The following is a 22,079-nucleotide window of genomic DNA, read 5'->3' on the forward strand; positions in this document are numbered from 1 at the left end:
GAGGAGTGTCTGGCTACTATATAGGGGCACAGAGGAGTGTCTGGCTACTATATATAGGGGCACAGAGGGGGACCTAAAAACTAAATGGGAGCAGAAAGTGGGCACTGGTAACTTGTGATGGGGCACAGCAGATCTCTCCTTATGTGCAGAGTGGCTGAGGGGGCAGATATCTGGCCCTGGTGACACCTAGGGACCACCCTTTAGGGTTTGGAGAGGATAATCTGGCAAAGCTCCCTACTATTACTGTAAGCCCTTCCCAAGAGGAAGCTCAGTCATATACCCTGTTCCAGTCATAGGATTTAATTTGGGTGGATAGGGATTTGCAGTCTTTGGTCCAAGATGGGTGATAACTTTTACTTTTAACTATTACTTTTCGAAAACTGGTTACAGCTCAGGCAAGATGGCCGCCCTCATAATATTGTCCTAAAATCACAAATGGAGACATTATTTAACAAAGGGGGAAACACGTCTCGTTCTGTGTCCCTATAGTCACACAGGTCAGTGCGCTGTAGCTTTATAGCTGTGTTGAATACAAGAGGTTACAGAAACACGCCCTGCTACTCAGCGCACCAGACGTGCGGGGGCGAGGGGATACCACGTGACCCGGGAATGTACGCAGGCGGTCACGTGGTGGTGTTCAGAACGTCACGCCTTTGTGTCACGGTACACGGTCGGATGTGACGTCACAGTTCCGCGTCCGGAGAGCGACCAGTCGTCTGCGCTCTCATGGGGAAGAAGACGCGGGCGGCCTCAGGCCGGAGACCCATCCTACAGCTGTCACCCCCGGGACCTCGAGCGGCCGCCGTGCGGGAGGAGACCGGCTCTGGATCGGACGGTGAGGCGCTGGGCCCTGATTGCGTGCTGACGGGCAGGAGTGAGACTGTGGAAGCCGGGGCGGCATAGGCCGCAGCACGGAGCCGGGTGTAGTCACTAGATGTGTGTATAGCCTGCTGCTGAGCACACGCCTTTGGCTCTGTAGTCACCCCCATACAGGACCACAGTCTGCAGAGGCTAGTCACCCCCTTCCCAATCTCGGTCAGACCCCACAGAACACCCCTCTAAGTCCATGCCAGGTATTTCTATGGAGCCATGCTGTGTGGTGTGAGAACCGTGGTTCCTGTAGGAAACCATTCTAATGGTCCCCAGCAGCTGCTGAGATCTGCTCCTTGCCTCTCTTGTAAAAGGACCACAGGGGAGTGAAACTGGCTCAGCTGCCCCGAGCAACCAATCAGACTCCACCTTTCATTCCTCACAGACTTTTGAAAAATGAAAGGTGGAATCTGATTGGTTGCTAGGGGTTTCACTTTACACCACAGTGTTGTCCAGCTGGGGGTGGCCCTGCCAGTCTGGCTTTGGGTCTTTATAATGGCTCCATAGCTTCATGTCCTGGTAAACAGCTGGTTATTACTGCCTGAGGCTGTGGAGAGCCTGTCAGTGATTCCTGCAGAGCGCACTGACAGGCGAAGAGCTGTGACTAGGACACTGCCCCAGGTAACTAGTCACGGCTCTCCACCTGCCTCACCTGCAGGATTAAACAGCATTTTACCAGGACATGAAGCCACAGATCCAGCAACCCCCAACAGCATAGGAGACCCGGCTGTGAGGGCTGTGCAGTCGTTCTGGGAGCCTAATCTGCACAAATGCTCCCTTTAACATGGATAATCCACATCCTGGCAGCACAATGCATTTTGAATGTGAAAAATGTAGTATGCTACTCTTCTATGCTGCGGATTTCGCTATGTAATATTCAATGGGAACTATGCTATTTATTTCTACTGGAAATAATGAACAGTGTATTACGGACTTGGAATATGAAAGAAAAAGATGTGCTGTAGCTTAACAGCATTGTGCATGAATTATATAAGCATCAGGCAAGCAGAGATAGGAATAGAGGGGGGGGGGGTATACAGGTGCGTTACAACCCTCACAGCTTAGGAACGCCTCTTTGACACTTTACTCTAGAAAATAAAAGTTACAGAAGCAAAGCTGGATATATGAATGGTACCTTGTCTCTCCTTGACCTAACAGTGCAGTTTGGAGTCTGAATGGCAGCTGCCAGATTCCCTTTAAGCTCCCATTCTTTTTGCTAGCCCTGGGATCAGATATATGGAGGAATGTTGTAATTATCATCCATTGGAATGTTATGTTATATCCCATTTATTATGGGTGGCTAAAGTACCATGCAGAACAAATTCTCTCTCTATGTATGACTCTCATTCATAATAGTTCTGTCTAGTAATCTGGCAGTTGTCAGTCACTCCTTTGATTCAGGATTGGACTGTATGGAGTGATACATATCTAGTTCTGTCCATACATGACTAGTCTATGTGACATCAGATGGTTGTTATATACCTAATCTTCAACTTTTTCCTCCTTAACAGATGATGCAGATTGTCAGAAAGGAGTAGGTCCTCCTGCTGCAGGGATGGTGACGGAATTACAGGCAGCGGTTGTGAAGCCTACAGGTAGGAAGAGACCATATCTCTGTCTTATTGCTCTTACCAGCTCAAGATGCTTGTGTACTTAAGATTGTCTTTCTCCTACAGGTGGCTTGTGTCTACTTGGAGCCTACACAGATAGTGATGATGAAGATGGAGAAACTTCTGAAAAACCTGTATCTACAAGTAACACTAAAGGAAATACCTCAGCTGACATTGACAGCACCTTGGCCAATTTCCTTGCGGTAAGGAGTGACCATGAACACTACTTACAAGTCCTAACTAGGCAGCACCTTCAGAAAGCTGATTGCTTTTCCTTCCCTACGTAAACATTTACCATGTCCCAAGCTATATGCATATTGGAGTGAGTTTAAGGGATTTACAGAGCAAATTTTCCCTGTCTCTATAGAATGGTCTCCATAGTTAGTACAGATTTTCGTAGGAGTGAAGGCCCTTCTGGCAATTTACAGAGTATTGGCGTGACAGTTATTATTATTTTTAAGATAACCGTTGCACAACACTGGAAAATCTTTGAAATCCTACGATGGATACCATAAACACCACTTGTACCTAGGAGAAGGTGATCGCTTTAGGCAGTCTCACGATGCCGTCATTCACAAACACATGGTCCCCACTGCTTTTGTTAAAATATTTTGTGCAAGGCCTTTAGAGGCTACATTCCTATGGACAGTTCTTTAATGTGTTTGTGGATGGGCTAGTAGAGACAGCACCCTTGCTAAGATGTTAATTCTTTTCTTGATTGTATATTGCAGTTGAATTCTTGATTTATATTGCAATTGAGCATAAGTGATGTTTACATGTATGCATGGAAGATATCCGTAGGATGGTTGCTTGATTGGACTGTGGGTGCTTTCTAGATAGGCCGTACTTTCTGTGCCTCTGTGACATATGTCATCTCAACTATGTAACCCATCTAAGTTGATGTATGTCATTTTAATACTGTACAATGAATATATATATTTATTGTGTGTGTTTTCCAGCGTCTGAACATAATCATTGTTTGCAGTTACTGACAGCTTTTGAAAATGTGTAAATCTTTTTCATTCGATTGTGATAATGTTTTATCTAAGGTTACCTTATTGATGATCTCTCATTGTTCCTGATCTTGGTTTTCTCCTCAGGAAATCGATGCTATTACTGCCCCTCCGCCTCCCGATGGAAACTCTGTCTCAGCATCTACTGTTCCCCCACCAACTCCTCCAAAACCTGTTGCTGCTGTGCAGAATGGATCAGATCCAAATGCGACTGGGGATGTGTGGCATTATGACACTCAGTGTTCTCTAGCTGGAGGTGAGTGAACACTTAGACCATCTGACATACTTGGGGAGAAATTCAAGCGGATGAGATAAACGAATGTCCATATCTGTGTTTCAGTTGTTGGAGTCGACATGGGAGATTGGCAGGAGGTGTGGGATGAAAATACTGGATGTTACTACTACTGGAACACTCAGACCAATGAAGTCACCTGGGAGCTGCCTCAGTGTCTGGCTTCGCAGGTGCAAGGTGCGCAAGGATACACCAGCAGGTAAGGAGCTCAAATGCCAAAATGTTACTCCTGCTGTTCTTTCATCTTAATGGGTAGTAATAGTCATTTATTTACAGTGTTGATACTCCTGTGCCATTGGCCACAGCTACATCAAATTCCTTCCCAGAAATTAAAGAAGAGGTGGCAGCAGTGCCAACAGTCTCTAGTGTCAGCAGCATGCCAGTGCTTGTGAAGAAAGAGCCAAAGAAGGTATGTTCACCTCTAGTCTTTTTACTTCTGTGATTTTGTATAGGAATAACTGCTGGTCAGCACTGTGCTCTATTATACATCTATTTGGAGTTTTCTACTGGAATAGATTTCCAAGTGCCTGTTCTCCCCACCACATCCAGTCACACCTTTGTGATGAGCTTCCCACTGTGTGTCCATAGTTCTAGTCTCCTGCATGAGACCTAGCAGCATAGATTGGCACTACACTGAGTCTCTTGCTGTAGATGGGATCTATGGGAAAGCTCATTTCATAAGATGGCTGGATGATCATTCCAGCTTTAGAAAATGTTGGGTATTTTGATTTGTTTTGTCATTACCCACGTACCTCCTCTTTTAGGAGGTCAATGATGCCATTCAGGCACTTTCCAACAAAGAGGAGGAGAAAGTTGGAGTTGCTGCATCACTCCTAGCACCACTTTTGCCAGATGAGGTAAAGGAGGAAGAGGAACGCTGGCGTAAGAAGGTTATTTGTAAAGAAGATGTGGTGGAAGCTGCTTCTGAGGATGAGGAAGAAATGGCCACAGTCTGTACTGATGGAGAACCTGCTGTAGATGACCAGGCTCAGGATGACATCTGCAGTACTGTCCAGTCTGGAGAGAGTGAAGAAGAGATGGAAGAGCAGGACACCTTGGAGCTGGAGCGGGTGTTGGAGAGAAAAAGGGTTTGGGATTTATTCTTACATCTTTTGCCCCCCCCCCCCCCCTCAGAGCATTGTGTGCATGATGCTTAATTGTTTTTTTACTTAGGCTGTAGAAAATAAGATTTGTGCGTTTTAGAGAAGTTCTAGAGGAGATGATTTATTATTTCTCATTAGTAAATGAAGAATTACCTAGGAAAAGTACGTTACCAGACATCCTGGTACTGTAAGTCAGTACACTCTTGCAGCATTATGATTGGCTAATACAGCTGCATTGACAAGGTTGATGATAGGGCTCTGTGCATGAGTGGAATGTCCTGTACTACTGTTCAGAAGACACAAGGGAGTAGAACAAGACCATGTTAACTATAAGAGCTGTAAGAATAATCTTGCCATGGACATGAGCCGTATATTACTAGTGCATCCTTACCATTAAAAATAATGCAACTGTCAGAAAGATGCAGTATGCACGGCTTACCTAACAGTTTCCTGGGATTCACCTATAATTTTAGTATTTGTCTGTTTTGTAGATTTGGTAGGAACTGGAGATATTATGCTGTTGTCATTGATTCAGTTATATTTTCTTACATTAACGGTGTCAGTCATATAGGCTGAGGACCCTTTAATCATTAGAGTGACTCTTTATTTTTCTGTACCAGGCCGAGTTGAGAGCACTAGAGGAGGGTGATGTGAGTGTATCCGGGTCCAGTCCACGCTCAGATTTTAGTCAGTCTGATGAAGCTCAAAAGGTAAAACCTCCCTCTAGCAAGTGGAAAGTCTTTGTGCCTATCGCTAGCCCTAGCTCAAGCCGCAGCTCCAGCAAAACCGGAAGAGAAACACCAGAGACTGGTAAGTGCGTGGACTCTAGTTGATTTATCTTCATAGTATGTTGCATGTTGTAGGTAATTTTGGATTGTATTTCTTCCAGAAATGGGAGCCGAAGCAGCAGAATGTCCAGTTCCTATAAAAGAGCCAGAGAGTGACAGTGTGAAGACGAAGCTACCTCCAAAACCTCCGCTTGAAGAGGAAGATGATGATCTGAAGGTAATAAGAACTTCAGAGCACACTGCTTTAAGTGTGGTGTATATTTTTATGTGTGAAGTCAATATGTCCTTTAAAGGAGAACTCCGGGTAGAGGTTAAATTTTTTTTTACTTCTACAGAAGCATATAACATTACTTACCTGTCTATCCCAGTTTTTAAACTACCAAAAAACAAATTTGTTCGGGGAGGTTTTGTTCTGTTTTGTGTTTCTGTCTTTCCTGGTTCAGCAGTTCTCAAAATGCAATGGTTTCCCTCAGCTGACCATCACAGTCACCGCCCATCTCAATCAGTAAAATTAGTGCAACACCTGCTTCTGGCCATTCATAGATGTTGAATCACTCAGGGGATTGGGTTATCCAGCCAAGCCTCCTGTCTGCTTCATCAGTCTGATCTCAGCAAACACACACAATGTGAGACAGAGGCATGTAAGATTTGTCTCCTGGGAGGGATAGCAGCAGGAGCAGGAGACAATGTGAATTGGTACAGAGGCCATTTTTTTTCCACTTCCTGCATTTCTATCAGCTACCAGTGTGGCAGAACCGTACAGGTACAGTAATACATTGTATACACTATATCATGTGTATACACTATATAACTTTTAATGTACTTTTAATAGAAAACAAGTTTTTCTTATCCGGATTTCCACTTTAAAGGCTGCCCAATCTTGAGAACTTTCCCATGTGCCCCTTAAGTGCCTTGCCTAGGACCCCCTTCTGTGTGCTAGAATCAAGAACCATGGCATTACACACACAATGAGGGCCTTTTTTCTTATTTGATTGGCCAATATGCATTGATGCAGGGGAAAAAAGATGCATGGAGTGTCTCATGCCCTATTTGGTAATTTCAAAGGGTTAGAGAAACTGGCTTGTGGCTGGGGCAGCTATAGTCTGTGAAAGAGGTGATTTGAGATGGGGCATCCTATATAAATGTTTATTATGTAAAACCTGAACACTTGTGGTATCCTGTGGCCTGGTAACGCAGTGATACTGCCATTAAAATTGTGCAGCCATGAGCCACCATATGTGGGCGTAGTTTCATCTGCATAAGCAGTCACACCCTCAGGAGCTGCTGCTTTAGAGATACATTCAAGCATTGGTGCAAGAGCTGCTATAGCTACCGTTCACACTGGCTGACGGAGCAGATTACTAAAGGGGAGCCTATCTGTGAGTGTATGAATAGGACTTGCATCACTTACAGTTCTCCTGGAACATACAGGTTGTTTTTTTTTTGCACTGCAATAGTACTAGAATTTAATTCAGACATTTTCTTTATTATTCTTCCTGTTTTACAGTTCCAGATTGGAGAACTCGCTAACAGTCTGATCAGTAAATTGGAGTTTTTGGGCATCAACAGACACAATGTGTCTAATTTCCATGTATTGCTCTTTCAAACTGAGGTTAGTTATTTTGCAGCATTTTATTTTTTTACAGGAATACTATTCTCTCCCCCCCTCCCCCCCCCCAAATTAAATCTCTGCTGCTTTGCTGCTTTCAGACTCGAATCTCAGATTGGCGAGAAGGCGCCCTCAGCGGAAGCTACTTAAAGCGCAAACTTCAAGATGCCTCAGAACAAATAAAACAGTATGAAATTAACGCCACTCCTAAAGGCTGGTCCTGCCACTGGGACAGGTACGAATCTTCCCCAATTTTCACCTTTCACATCTCAAACATGACTTGTGACATCACCACCTGACCTCGTGACCTCATCTGTCTGGAGACTGAACGTGGCTGAAATGTAGTTTCTGGGGCACAATGTGCGCTTGGGCCTGCGAAATGGAAAAACTTAAGTAATATAAATGTATGCATAGTATTCATGTAAGGAGGTTCCTGATTGGACAGAAAGTTGGTTAGAACTTCTTTCAAGGTGCAGAGTGCACTGCTGTGGGAGGGGAATGGGGGGAAGCGCATGCGAGAGCTCTGTGACCCTTTCAGGATTTCTGGAACCCTTCATTTTCCTGTGTAACATCGGTGAAGTTTCCGCAAGCTTCATGGTGCCAACTGTCAATGAAGAACAGGATTCACAGGTCAGACCGAATTATTTTTTTACATTTGTCTTATTTTTTTTTTCTTTTTGTTTCTTTACCTTTTTTGTTTTTTTGTATTCTATGCTTATTGAAGATCTTTGCTCTTTATCTTTCAGCTCTAAGAAAATATACACAATTGCCTAGTTTTGTCTCAATAAGTGGAGCTATTAGAGAATGTCATGTATTTGAGCTTGACATTCCTTGAGTGGTGCTTGCCTCTAATGTTTAATCCCCAAACCCTGTATTCTTGAATTGGTTACCCACTAAGATTTGCCCCCCACCCCTTTTTTATTCGCAAAGTTTGCTAACCTTTTGCTGCAAGCAGATGCCATCCTTGTCGTAGGATGGAGTATTCTATTTGTTGGGTTCCCCCTCTGTCCGCTGGATGCAGCCACAGGGGAAGGGACCTGATGAGGATACCGGTGCACAGACAGCAGAAACTTAAAATCTTTCTCTGTTTTTGTGATTCAGGGATCATAGACGTTATTTCTATGTTAACGAAATCTCAGGACAGTCGCAATGGGAGTTCCCTGATGTGGAAGAGGAGGAGTCGGCACCCAATAATAAACCCGAAACAGCCTCTAAACTGGCTGAAAGGGACAAAATACCTGGGGCCCCAGCTCTTCCTCCTGAACCACCAGCAACTTTACCAGGTAATTTTCTCTTTTCGCCCTATGACGGCACCCCTGGAGAGGTCCACCTCCTTCCCCTATTGGACAGGAAACAGGATGCAGGGAATCCCTGGATCTTTAAAAGAAGTAACCTTCCCTCCTCTCGTCAGTTTTCTGTTTCCTGTCCCAAGGGAGCAGGAGCTGGAAGGGACTCTCCCTTCCCTACCCTGGATTAAAAAGAGAGTGACTGGGGGTTACCGGATTAAAACTTACCGGCTTCCCGGCGGCGTCAGGCTCCGTTTATGGAGCAGCCTCCTAGTCTGGCTTCCCATAATTCACAATTTTATTATTATGGCTGTCATAGTGATACTAATTTTGTTGACTTTAACTCATGAATTTGCTCATGAAGACTGACCCATAAGGTGATTGTCACTCAATTAAATGCTTATGTGCTAAAGTACTTTTTATGTCACACATGGTGTCCTCAGAGTGTCCACTTAATGCCCCTACATGTTAGACATGTGTCGACCACCTAATGTGTTTAGGTGGGCTCCTAACTCTTCCCCTGGCAGAATGTCAGTGTTGGTGAATAATTGTGTTAGCAAATTTCTGCTGCGTGATGCGATCATCTTCAGGGAGATAAATTTAATAAGAGCAGTCTGACAACAGCATTAGGCTATGTGTACACTTTGTAAGAGACCCACCACTCCGTGACCCGGGCAGGTCACAGAACGGCTGGTCTCTGAAAAGATAATCCCAGCCGATACTGCAGTACTGGCCTGATGACCTTTAGGGCTGCAGGGTTCTGATGCGGGCGCATCCGTGCGCGCCCGCATCAGAACTCCCCACAGCACACTATGGAGCGAGCAGCCGGAGCCGCTCGCTCCAAGTGTGCACTGACAGGGTTTTCTGTGCCTTCTATTCAATGAATAGTGGCCGCAGAAAACTGACATGTCAGTTGTTTGCGGTGCCCCTAGGGATCCCGGCCAGAGCGTATAATATGTGTATATGCTCTGGCCGGGATTCCATAGGAAGCAATGGCGGGTATATTAAAAATCCCGGCTGTCGTACAACGGCCGTGGTTTTACGAAAATATGTTGTGTGAACATAGACCTCAGTGGTATAGAGGGAGCAGGACTCAAAGCTGTCAAACATGTTTATGACTAGTATTAGTCTTATGGTTTTGGATGACACAATGCATATACTTTTAGAATTCTTTTTTTCATATAGACTCCATCTCTACTAAACCTGCAGCTAATGTGCCAGTTACTCAGTACTGGGAGTTTGTGCAGCCACCTCTGCCTTTAGAAGCACCGCCACCGCCGCCTCCTCCTCCTGATTCACCCCCTCCTCCTCCTCCCCCACCTCCCCCTTCCTCACCACCCCCTACTCCCCCAATGGAGGAGGATGGTGAGATACAAGAGGTTGAAATGGAAGATGAAGACACAGAGGAACCTCCAGTCCCAGGAACAGAAGCCATGCTTGTGAAATGTGTGAATTCTGACGTCGTAGCAGCTAAGGTGAGCCAAGGATGTGCACTCAGGGGTTGTGATTAACTGGAAGGAGTTTCTCCCCCTTCCATTTCTCCGCTGGTATTGCAGCCAACTCTTATTAAAGTGATTGTATCTTAATATCTTGTCTGTATTTTAGGCTAAAGCAGAACCAGCTACATCAGGAAAAGTTTCCAAGAGAAAAGCCACTGATATTTTCGGGGAGCAGTCTGTAACTATAGGAAGTTGTCCAGTTCTTTACACCCAGCAATCTCTAACTGCAGGTCTGATGTTTGTTCTCATATAGGATGAAGAATTTTGCCTGTCTGTTAGTGACCATTTTCAGCTTTTAACATCTTCAATTTCTTCCCCTTCCAGCTCCTGTTATGGCTGCCATGAACGTCCCTGCCAATTACTTGGGGCTTCCCCTACAAGTCCCTTCTCCTGTTATGATGAGCAGCATAGATTATACCATTCAAAGCACCAACATGGTGCCTTCCATGCCTCATGCGTTGCCACATACACCTTTGCCCACCTCTACAGCCCCAGAGCAGCAGGTTTTATCATCACAGACACAAATCACACATCAAGCATCTGCCAGCAAACCTCCGCCTGTAGAAAAGCCAAAAAAGACCAAAAAGCTCAAGGTAAATCTCAGAGTTTCATACTTTAAGGGTCAGTCAAAGCATCATCTGTTTGTGTTTTTTTTCATCTCTTCACTCGGGGGAGTTGTAAGGTGCTGGTGGTCAAGAGCCCCGCACAAGGCCGGTCTTTTTTTTTCTTATTACATTTGTTCTCTGCAGGTGAAGAAGAGTAAGGTGAAAATGCCATCCCTGGTGCAGAAGTGGCAGAACATTCAAAAGGAGCTGGATGAGGAGGAGAATTCCAGCTCCAGCGATGAGGATCGCAGTGTCCTAAACCAGAAACGCATCGATGAATGGAAGATACAGCAGTTAACCAGGTATGCTGACAATGATATTATAAAGTGCGTATAGAGTACTAATGTGTACATGTATGGTGTTCATGCAGTGCACGTTTTATAGCCATTTTCAGAATTCAGGTGGTGTATGGAAACGGACAGCCCCACCCCGCTGATGGCTCTAGTCAGACAGTGTTAGACCTTGTACAGCTGTACTACTTTGCCAAGGTGTAACTGAAGAGGTTGCTTGGCAGCACTCTATCTACAGCCATGGCATAGTTTGAATGAAGCAGCAGCGTGCTTTATCAACCCCACCGTTATTTATTAAAGAGTGAGAATCAAGCTTCTGTTCTTGTAATTGGTAGTCTTAGAGGTCACACTGCACTGGCCACATTTATCACTCATCCTGTGCATAGTTTATAAATTAGAATTATGAAAAAAACCTGTTCAATTAGTTATCCAGGGCTAGAGAAACAGCTGCTTTCTTTAACCCCTTCACGTCAGCCATACAGCTATATACGTTCCAACTGCCGATGCCCCGTGCAGTTTGAATGTATATATACCATCCTGGCATGGTGGGGAATTTGAAGTGTGCAGGACTGCTTTAGTGACTGCTTTACTGCATGTAGTAGTAGGTCTCCCACGGGATTCCCTTCACCTCCCTGCCGATCACAGTCAGAGCTTAGAAAGTGCAGCGGTACCTGTAATGGAAGCCGGAAACCACCTCTTCTATGCTACAGCTGTCAGCAGTGCTTCAAAGACTGCTAAGCTGTAGTTTACTAAATGATGGCTTTCTTTAAAAGTTTCAGCATCTGTCCCATGAGATTTCAGGGCTCCAGACTAAAAAATTTACCTAGGAGCCATTGGCTCCTAACCTGAAAAATTTAGGCGCCAAATAGAATATTTGGTCGCCAACATTTTAAACCATGTAAAATTAATGTTATGTTAAATGGGACTTACTGTGTGCAGAGGCCACGGCAGCCTCCTCCTTTAGATCCTTTCTTTTCTTAATTTGAAAACGTTCAACATGGAAACTTGCAACTTGACAACCATATCCAGTCTGACTCAGTACTTCAGCTTCACTTGGCTAGCCTTTTAATGAGGCTTACTCTTCTGAACTTGAACTTAAAGGGAACCTGTTGACCCCCGTGCCAGGGTGACAGGCTCCCAACCCCCCGTTAGAGCCCCCTATACTCACCTCATCGCGCCGGATCCCGCTTCTGAAGATGGTCGGGTCACGGAGATCTCAGCCGCTGCAGCCCGGCGATCGCTGAGAGATGAGTCCAACGCTCAGAGAATGACAGGAGAGTCCAGCGCTCCGTCATTCTCTATGAGTGTTGGACTCATCTCTCAGTGTGCGCGCCGGGCTGCAGCGGCTGAGATCTCCGTGACCTGACCACCTCCAGAAGCGGGACCCGGCGGGATGAGGTGAGTATAGGGGGCTCTAACGGGGGGTTGGGAGCCTGTCACCCCGGCACCGGGGGTGACAGGTTCCCTTTAAAAGCTTGCAACAGTCTATACATACTGAGCTAGACTTATGACTGCAGCCATAGTGACCCCCCACAAGATGTGTATATAGATAGATATATCTCTCACCTAGTGACTAATGCAAGTGACCCCCTACAATACAGACACCTGAGGGGCCCTGATAATAAGAATTGTGCATATATCTATCTCCCAGTGTCTGCAGCCAGTTTGCCCTACACTTATAGATGGCCCCCTCCCCTTATAGATGACCCCCTCCTCCCCCCCATTATAGATGCCCCCTTCTCCCCCCCATTATAGATGCCCCCTTCTCCCCCCCATTATAGATGCCCCCTCTCCCCCCCATTATAGATGCCCCCTCTCCCCCCCATTATAGATGCCCCCTCTCCCCCCCATTATAGATGCCCCCTCTCCCCCCCATTATAGATGCCCCCTCTCCCCCCCCCATTATAGATGCCCCCTCTCCCCCCCCATTATAGATGCCCCCTCTCCCCCCCCATTATAGATGCCCCCTCTCCCCCCCATTATAGATGCCCCCTCTCCCCCCCCATTATAGATGCCCCCTCTCCCCCCCCATTATAGATGCCCCCTCTTCTCCCCCCCTTATAGATACCCCCTCCCCTTATAGATAGCCCCCTCTCCCCCCCTTGAACATGGCCCCTCTTCTCCCCCCATTATAGATGCCCCCCCTTCTCTTCCCCCCATTTTAGATGCCCCCCCCCTTCTCTTCCCCTCATTATAGATGCCCCCCCCCCTTCCTCCTCTATGCTAAGCAGTATTTAAAAAAAACAAACACACAAACTCACCTGACAACCCGCTCCCCCGGCGATCCTCTGCTTCTTCGGACGCTGTCCCCGGCTGATGCGCGGCTGCCGGGGGTGTCCCGTCCTATCCCCGGCAGCGCGGCGCGTCTGTGAGCTCCCTGTACGCCGGGGCTGTGACTTCTGACACAGGAAGCGTCTCTGACGCGCGCTTCCTGTGCCGGAAGTCAGGGCCCCAGGCAGCTCACTGATGCGCCGCGCTGCCGGGGATAGGACGGGACACCCCCGGCAGCCGCGCATCAGCCGGGGACCGGACTTAAAGAGACAGCGCGCCGCCGCCGGGGCCAGTCGCAAATGGCGCCCAGATTAATAAATCTGGGCGCCATTTGCAAAATATTAGTCGCATTGGCGACCATTTTGGTCGCCATCTGGAGCCCTGGATTTCATTTATTCCCCTGCTGTACGATTGCTAGATGAGCTTAGATTTAGAGTGCTACACATAATAGAAGCAGCCGATATTCTGCTATAGCTCACAGTACTGTTAAGCTCTGACAGTGATCATACAGCAGGGGAATATATGAAATCCCATGGGACAGATGCTGAAATTTCTTGATATTTCTTACCTTTATGTTAATTAACTTTTAAGTTTTAGCAGCAATCCCATGGGATCTCCTTCACCCTCCTGTAGCACGATCCCTGTCAGAGCTTAGAAGTGCAGTACTACACATAGTAGAAGCAGTGATGTATATACTACAGCTCTTATTAGTGTTTTAGTGACTGTTATTTTGTAGTTTACTAAATGATGAATTTCTTTAGCTGTCCCAGCATCTGTCCCATAATATTTCATTCATTCCCCTGCTGTATGATCCCTCTCAGAGCTTAGATTTACAGTGCTACACATAGTAGAAGCAGCCTATCTTCTCTAAAATGCTACAACTCTCAGCACTGTAAATCTAAGCTCTGACAGGGATCGTACTGAAGGTGAAAGAATGAAATCTCATCAAACAGCAGCTGAAACTTCCAAAGAAAGCCATCATTTAGTAAACTACAGTCTAGCAGTCACTAAAGCACTAATAAGAGCTGTAGTATATACATCACTGCTTCTACTATGTGTAGTACAGCACTTTTAAGCTCTGACAGTGATCGTGCAACAGGAGGGTGGAGGAGATCCCATGGGATTGCTGCTGAAACTTATAATGGTAAGAAACACTGAGAAATTTCAGCAGCAATCCCATGGGATCTCCTTCACCCTCCTGTTGCAGGATCCCTGTCAGAGCTTAGAAGTGCTGTACTACACATAGTAGAAGCAGTGATGTCTTCTATACTACAGCTAGGCTGTAGTTTACTGAATGATGGCTTTCTTTAGAGAAGTCTCAGCATCTGTCTGACATTTCATTCATTCATTCTTTCCCCTGCTGTATGATCCCTCTCAGAGCTTAGATTTACAGTGCTACACATAATAGAAGCAGACAATATTCTACTATAGTGCTCAGCAGTAAGCTCTGACAGCGATCATACAGCAGGGGAATGAATGAAATCCCATGGGACAGCAGCTGGAAAGAAATTATCTGGTGAAGGGTGAAGAGAGCCATCAATCAATAGTACAGCCCAGAACTCCCGAATTCTTCCCTCTCCTCCTCAGTCTCCCGCCATCCCCCCCCCCCCCCCCCCCCCCAACACACAAATACTCCTTCACACCCTTAGTGTCACCTCCTCCCTTCTCCCTGGTTTCTGCCCAGAGATCATGGACCAATAAACTTAATCTCTGGGCAGATACCACAGGTGCGTGCAAATGTGACATGGTGCCTGAACCCAATTCCAGCAAAATCTGTGCTAAAAAAGCTCAAAGGCGCTCCTTCCCTTCTTGCCTTGCCAAGTGCCCAAACAGTATATTAGGACCACATATGAGGTGTTTTGTTTTGTTTTTATTGGGAAGAAATTTAAGAATACATTGTGGGGTGATTTTATCTTTTTTTTTTTCCCTTGTCAAATGGCTAATCATTTTTTAAAAAGGTACTGTTTTTAAGGAAAAGTCAATTTTCACTTTTTCCGCCTGATTCTAAAAGGTCTCCTTGAACACTTATGGGGTCTAAACTCTCACTATACCCCTAGATAAATTCCTTGAGGGGTCTAGTTTCCATTAAGGGGTCACTTTTGGGGGATTTTAACTGCACTGATACCACAGGTGCGTGCAGATGTGACATGGTTCCTGAACCCAATTCCAGCAAAATCTATGCTAAAAATGCTGAATGGCGCTTCGGCCTTGCCAAGTGCCCAAACAGTATATTAGGACCACATAAGGAATGTTTTTTTTTTATTATGGAGAAATTGCTAAATACATTGTGAGGTGAAGGTGAAGTAGAAATTTTAAGAAAAAAAGTCCATTTTTACTTTCTCCGCCTGATTCTAAAAGGTTTCCTCAAAAACTAAACGCTCACTATACACCTAGATAAATTTCTTGAGGGGTCTAGTTTTCAAAAAAGGGGTCACTTCTGGGGGTTTCAACTCTACTGATGCCACAGGAACGTTGCAAATGTGACATGGTGCCTGAATCCAATTCCAGCAAAATCTGTGCTAAAAATGCTCAATGGTGCTCCTTCCCTTCTGAGCCTTGCCAAGTGCCCAAACATTATATTAGGACCACATATGAGGTGTTTTTTGATTACGGAGAAATTGCTGAATACATTTTGGGTTGCTTTTATCTCTGTTTTTTAAAAGTGCTTCTTTAAAAAAAATAATAAAAAAAAATGTTCGGTTATTAAGAAAAAAATGTCTTATCTCGCTTTTATTGCCTAATTCTAAAATTTTTCTACTAATACTTGTGGGATCTAAACACTCAATATACCCATAGATGAATTCCCTAAGGGGTGTAGTTTTCAAAATGGGTTCTTCCGAGGGGTTTTTCTTATATTTTGGCACTTTTACTCAATTTCAAACCCTATATGGTTTCTGAAAATCACTGTAATAAAAGCAAGCTCTCAAAATCCATACGGTTATCCTCTATTTCTGAGGCCTTCCCATGACACTGGAATCCCATCAAGGCCACATATAGGGTATTTTTAAAACTACATGAATGGAGTAATGAATATTTAATTGAATTATTCAGTTAATACCTGCAATTTTATAGAAAAAATGAATGATAAATGGAATATTGCACAAAATTTTGTAATTTGTAAATTTTTCCTTAATTTTATATTTGTATCTGTGACTCCCAACCCAACAGTTAAGAAATGTTACAAATATTTTTTTTTTATTCTTTGAGGGGTGCAGTTTTTAAAATTGGATGATATGTGCAGGTTTCTAACATAAAGTTTTTTAAAATCTATTTCAGAACTGCACTGGTCCTTAATAAAACAGATTTTGGAAACTTTCCTAAAAATTTTAAAGGGAACTAATGAGCCCGTTTGAGCTGATATGGTTCCCTTGAGCATTGTATAAAGCACCTGGAGCGGCCCCGGCACGTACTGGCCGCGGCCGCAGCAGGTGCTTTATAAAGGAGAAAATGACACTTATTCCCCGGCTCGTGACTAGATATGAGCGGGGAAGTAGTCATGGTGGGCGGCTCCCCGCTCGTAACTAGTCACTGCGCTCTGCCTGTCAGCGCGCTCAGAGGGGATGTTTGACAGGCAGAGAGGTCCGTTACTGGCCTCTCTGCCTGTCAATCATCCCGCCGAGCGCGCTGACAGGCAGAGCGCAGTGACTAGATACGAGCAGGGAGCCGCCCACCATGACTACTTCCCCGCTCGTATCTAGTCACTAGCCTATCTAGTCATTTTCTCCGTTATAAAGCACCTGCTGCGGCCGCGGCCGGTACGTGCAGGAGCCGCTCCAGGTGCTTTATACAATGCTAAAGGGAACCATATCAGCCCTTTAAAATTTGCTGCTAAACTTCTAAGCTCTCTGACGCCTTGCAAAAGTAAAAGAAAGACCATCAAATGATGCCAACATAAAGTAGATAAATTGGTAATGTGAATTTAAATAAAAAAAATTGTGGCATGGCTCTTTGTTACAAGCAGAGAATTTAGAAGTTTGATAAACACAAATTTTTCTAATATTTTTTGCAAATTTTGATTTGTTAACAATGAAAGGTTGAGTCTATCAACAAAAATTTATTACTATTATTAAATACAATATGTCACAAAAAATCTCAATCTCTTAGATATGTTGAAGGATGACAGCTATAACCACATGAAGTAAAACTGGTCAAATTTTAAAATTAGGCTCTGGTCCTTAAGGCCTAAATTAGCCTGGTCCTGAAGGGGTTAAAAAAAAATAAATAAATAAATAAATTGAAGGACAGGTGTGGTGCTGTTTCAGGAAGTTAGGTCTGTTTTTCTAGTCATGGAGTAATCCTTTAAGAATAGGTATATGTTGGATGCTGTATTCCATGTGCGTTGTGTTTACCTCTGTCGAAGGATTTTTGTTTTTCATGAATACATCCCCTTTCTGAAGTGAAGCAGGTCTGCCTTCTGGAAACACCAGTAATCAGCTGCTACAACTGGGGAAGTTCTGCATAAATAGTACATAGATGGGTTGTGTCAACTAGAGTGGGAGCTTCCTATGTTTATGAGCCGGAGTATAAACCAATAAAGAAGGGACCTGAACAGGATGATTCATATTCTTTTATAGTGAATGTGGACACAGGTTGTCAATACATACAGTGTATCCCTAGGAGATGTAGTAGATGACTGATGGATGCTCAGAAACACAAAAGGAGAAATGTATGATGTCTCTTGTATGATTGTGAACGAGAAAAATACCCCTGCTTTATCCTTTGTAGCCCCCCCCCCCCCCCCTTCCTGATCAGTCACCATTACTTTATAATCATAGATTTGTATATCTGTCTTAAAGGGATTACCTGATGATTTCTATGTCATTTTAGTGGCATGGCGGAGAAAAATGCAAACTTTGAAGCCCTTCCTGAAAACTGGAGAGAGAGGTTAAAGAGAAGGAAAATGGCTTCCAGCACGACCACCTGACCTTCACTCAGGATGCCTGACGATGAACTCATAAATGTTACTGTAAAAAAATGTACTTCACCATGGTGTACTTGTATTCAGTTTTAGGAGTGTTGGTTTTAGTAATTTCCCCGAATCATATTTTGTCTGTGACTTTGCCAAGCTTGGCTGCCTGTTAATTTTGTCCAAGACCAGGACTTTGTGTTTGTTCTCATCCTTTTGGTTCTGCACATTCCTTTATTGTACCAGCTCCTTCCTAAATCTGTCTCTTGTGAAATAGTGCAGGAGTATCTATCTTAGTACAGTGACTTTCCATATGTAAAATTACAACTCTTAGCATGGCCTGACAGCCTGTGGATGTCAGACCAAGCTGGGAGTTGTCATTTTTCTACAGTTGTAGAGCCAATGGATATCTATTTCCCATTCTCCTGCACTGGTTTTTGCATGGTTTAGGCATTTGATTCCTGCAGGAGGAAGCACACACAATTCACCAGCAGGTTTGGAGATGATCATGACTCTGCATAGACTAAAAATTGCAGCACTTTGGGGGACATTTACTAAGGGGTCTAATGTGTACAACTATTCTATTGATGATTGGTGATTATTTTGTTCCAATATCTTGGAACACTGATTCATTAAAATGTAGCACTGCCATAGTCAATGCATCTAAAGTAAAAAGCTGCAAAATAGCAAAAACTGCGCAAGCCTATTCACCTAGTACTGACCAGACGTAGTACTGTTTGTGCGACTTTTTAAAAAGTTGCAAATGATAAATTGGGTGTTAATCCTGGATTATGCGAACTTTTTGGGTGAATACTCAAAACAGGCAAATTTTTAAAACATTCACACCTAAAAAATATTTGCCAGTTGAATACTGGTTCATAAATAGAACTTAGACCAAAAATGGGTGTGAAATCCAATAATTCACCTAAAAATAGGCGCAAAGCCCTTGGTAAATTTCCCCCTTTGTCCTTAGAGAATCGTGGGAAAGGCAACCCAGTCACTGACGCAGTCAGAACCAGCTTCTGGGGAAAGTGAGGAAAAAAAAAGCAGTAGTCGTTTAAATCCACCCAGATGCTCTGTGTGTGAAGGTTACTGCTGGGCCTCAGGGTGTGGATTTTCATAGGGAGGTATTTATTTTAAATGGATTCAGTCTCATTGCCTTTTTGGCTCAGTGTTCGTGCATTAAATGTAAATATGTGTACATTAGTCTGGACGGATGAATGAACTGGATGTCACCATGATGAAGTGAACTGTATTTTAAATACTCCAGGTTTTTTTCCACTGTAAATGCTGTAAATATTAATAAAAATGCATTTTTAAGGAATGAACATCTGCCTCCTTGTGTACAAATCTTATTTAGACTTGATATGGTTGATGCTGCTGTATTGCACTTCAAAGAGGGAAAAATCTTATATAAAAGCCCCAAATATCCATAGAACTGCTAATGATGCCTGTGATACCCATACTTGTGTTTGGGATTTCTGTAGTCTTTTGCAATAATTTCAAGGCTTTCCCACTGTCATTGTAATAACAACTTATGATCCCCAAAACCCAGAGAACTTGCCTTATTGTCTGTGCTTTAAAGTCTTAAAGTGACATGGTCACCCCCTTCTGCATTTTGACTGCTCTCCACAGGTGTAAATGGTAAATTTTACAGCTTTCATTACTTATTTTATATTATATGTTATGGTGCTTATTCTGGTAAGTGTTTTTTACTAACTGTGGATTGGGATATGTGCCTAACGCCCCACCCCTAGCGCCACTTAGCCCCGCCCCATCTGCGGGTGATTGTCACATAGGCCCCGCCCCCTCAACAGCCATTGGAAGGGCCAGCCTAAAAATCTAGGCCCCACACCAATGGCCGCTGAGGGGGACAGGGCCTATGCGCCGATGACGTCACACATGGGGGCGGGGCTGTGGGGCGATGTGGTGTTTAGGCCGCGAAGTCCCGCCCACATATCCCAATCCACAAATAATAAAAACCAATTTTTACCAGAACAAGTACCATGTATAATATGAAATAAGTAATGAAAACTGTAAAATTTACCCTTTACACCTGTGGAGAGCAGTCAAAATGCAAAAAGGGGGTGACAGTGTCACTTTAAGTACATTAACCTCTTAAGGACATAGGACGTACCGGTACGTCCTATGTCCTCATTAGCACTTCAAAGCGGGGCCGCGCGGCGGCCCCGCTTTGAAGTGCCGCGATCCCGGGTGCCGCGTGTAGCCCGGGACCGCCGCTATTAGCGGGCACGGTCCGATCGCCGTGCCCGCTAATTAGCTAATCGGAGGCAGCTGTCAAAGTTGACAGCTGCCTCCGATTACCGGAGGCAACGTTTCCCTGGTGTCTAGTGGGGGAGATCGCTCCTCCGGGACCTTGTCCCGGAGGAGCGATCTCCCTGTCTGATGCCGGCCGGGGACGCGTCCAAGATGGCGCCGTCCTCGGCTCGGCACTCGTTTGTTTCCGGCTGCAGCAGCCGAAAGCAAACGAGTGCCGATCTCATGGATCTCTGCAGCATATCTATGCTGCAGAGAGCTCTATGAGAGATCAAAGTGTATATACTAGAAGTCCCCCAGGGGGGCTTCTAGTATATGTGTAAAAAAAAAAAAAAAAACGTGTTGTTAATAGTAAAAATCCCCCTCCCCTAATAAAAGTCTGAATCACCCCCCTTTCCCCAGGTTTTAAATAAAAGTAAACAAATAAATAAATAAACATGTTTGGTATCGCCGCGTGCGTAATCGCCCGAACTATTAATTAATCACATTCCTGATCTCGTACGGTAAACGGCGTCAGCGCAAAAAAATCCCAAAGTGCAAAATTGCGCATTTTTGGTCGCATCAAATCCAGAAAAAATGTAATAAAAAGCGATCAAAAAGTCGTATATGCGCAATCAAGGTACCGATAGAAAGATCACATCATGGCGCAAAAAATGACACCTCGCACAGCCCCATAGACCAAAGGATAAAAGCGCTATAAGCCTGGGAATGGAGCGATTTTAAGGCATGTATATTGGTTAACAACGGTTTGAATTTTTTACAGGCCATCAGATACAATATAAGTTATACATGTTACATATCGTTTTAATCGTAACGACTTGAGGAACATGCATAACAAGTCAGTTTTACCCCAGGGCGAATGGCGTAAAAACACATTTCCCCCAAATAAAAGAAATGCGTTTTTTTTTTCAATTTCACCACACTTTGAATTTTTTTCTGGTTTCGCAGTGTACTTTATGCAAAAATTCAGCCTGTAATTGCAAAGTACAATTAGTGACGCAAGAAATAAGGGGTCATGTGGGTTTCTAGGTGGAAAAATGCAAGTGCTATGACCTTTTAAACACAAGGAGGAAAAACCGAAAACGTAAAAACGAAAATGGGCCATGTCCTTAAAGGGTTAAAAGCTATATAGATGTGTCTATACAATGTATTACCATATTTGTACGGTTCTGCCATACTGGTAGCTGATTAAAATCCAGGAAGTGAAGAAAAATGGACTCTGCCAATTCACATTTTCTTCTGCTCCCACTGCTCTTCCACCTTAGGAGACAAAGATTCCATGCCTCTGTCTCACATTGTGTGAGTACAGGCTGATGATGCAGACAGGGGGCAGGGTGTGATGTCACACGAGGCTTGGCTGGATCCCCCAATTCCCTGATTGATTTACCATCTCTGAAGGTCCAGAAGCAGCTGCTGCAATGAGTTCACTGATTGTGCAAAAGTCTGCAGTGAAATTAGTGCTGTTTTCACACATGTTGGCGTTTCATTGCAGTACTGCAGTGTATTCACAATAATGATGCAGTAACACAAGTAAGTGATGCTAAACGGCAGAGAGGGTCAGAGCCGGCACTGCCAATCCCACCTGGACAAAAAATGAGGTATACACAGTATATCCCATGTAAGGCTCCGTTCCCACTGAGCAAAGGTAGCGGAATTCCGC

The 22,079-nt window shown here is 44.4% G+C and overlaps 1 protein-coding gene across 1 annotated transcript; it reads left to right on the top strand.

Annotated features, from left to right (window-relative positions):
* Positions 1–651: 651 nt before the first annotated feature.
* On the top strand, positions 652–19,177 carry FNBP4 (formin binding protein 4). Its single transcript, XM_069965819.1, has 17 exons — positions 652–835; positions 2,382–2,465; positions 2,547–2,683; positions 3,581–3,749; positions 3,834–3,984; positions 4,062–4,194; positions 4,550–4,873; positions 5,509–5,698; positions 5,778–5,893; positions 7,184–7,288; positions 7,387–7,520; positions 8,387–8,568; positions 9,757–10,046; positions 10,177–10,300; positions 10,395–10,663; positions 10,820–10,977; positions 18,064–19,177. The coding sequence occupies exons 1-17, from the start codon at positions 727–729 to the stop codon at positions 18,158–18,160; spliced, it is 2,772 nt and encodes a 923-aa protein (XP_069821920.1). The 5' UTR covers positions 652–726; the 3' UTR covers positions 18,161–19,177.
* The last annotated feature ends 2,902 nt before the right edge of the window (positions 19,178–22,079 follow it).

The sequence above is a fragment of the Dendropsophus ebraccatus genome, chromosome 4 (assembly GCF_027789765.1).
Source record: "Dendropsophus ebraccatus isolate aDenEbr1 chromosome 4, aDenEbr1.pat, whole genome shotgun sequence".
Taxonomy (NCBI): Eukaryota; Metazoa; Chordata; class Amphibia; order Anura; family Hylidae; genus Dendropsophus; species Dendropsophus ebraccatus.

What these genes read in the sequence shown, in the direction of transcription:
- FNBP4 (XM_069965819.1), top strand. Translation starts at nt 727, where the DNA reads ATGGGGAAGAAGACGCGGGCGGCCTCAGGCCGGAGACCCATCCTACAG. An exon ending in CTGACGTCGTAGCAGCTAAG is followed by an intron (nt 10,047 to 10,176) that starts GTGAGCCAAGGA and finishes TCTGTATTTTAG; the next exon opens with GCTAAAGCAGAACCAGCTAC. An exon ending in AAGATACAGCAGTTAACCAG is followed by an intron (nt 10,978 to 18,063) that starts GTATGCTGACAA and finishes ATGTCATTTTAG; the next exon opens with TGGCATGGCGGAGAAAAATG.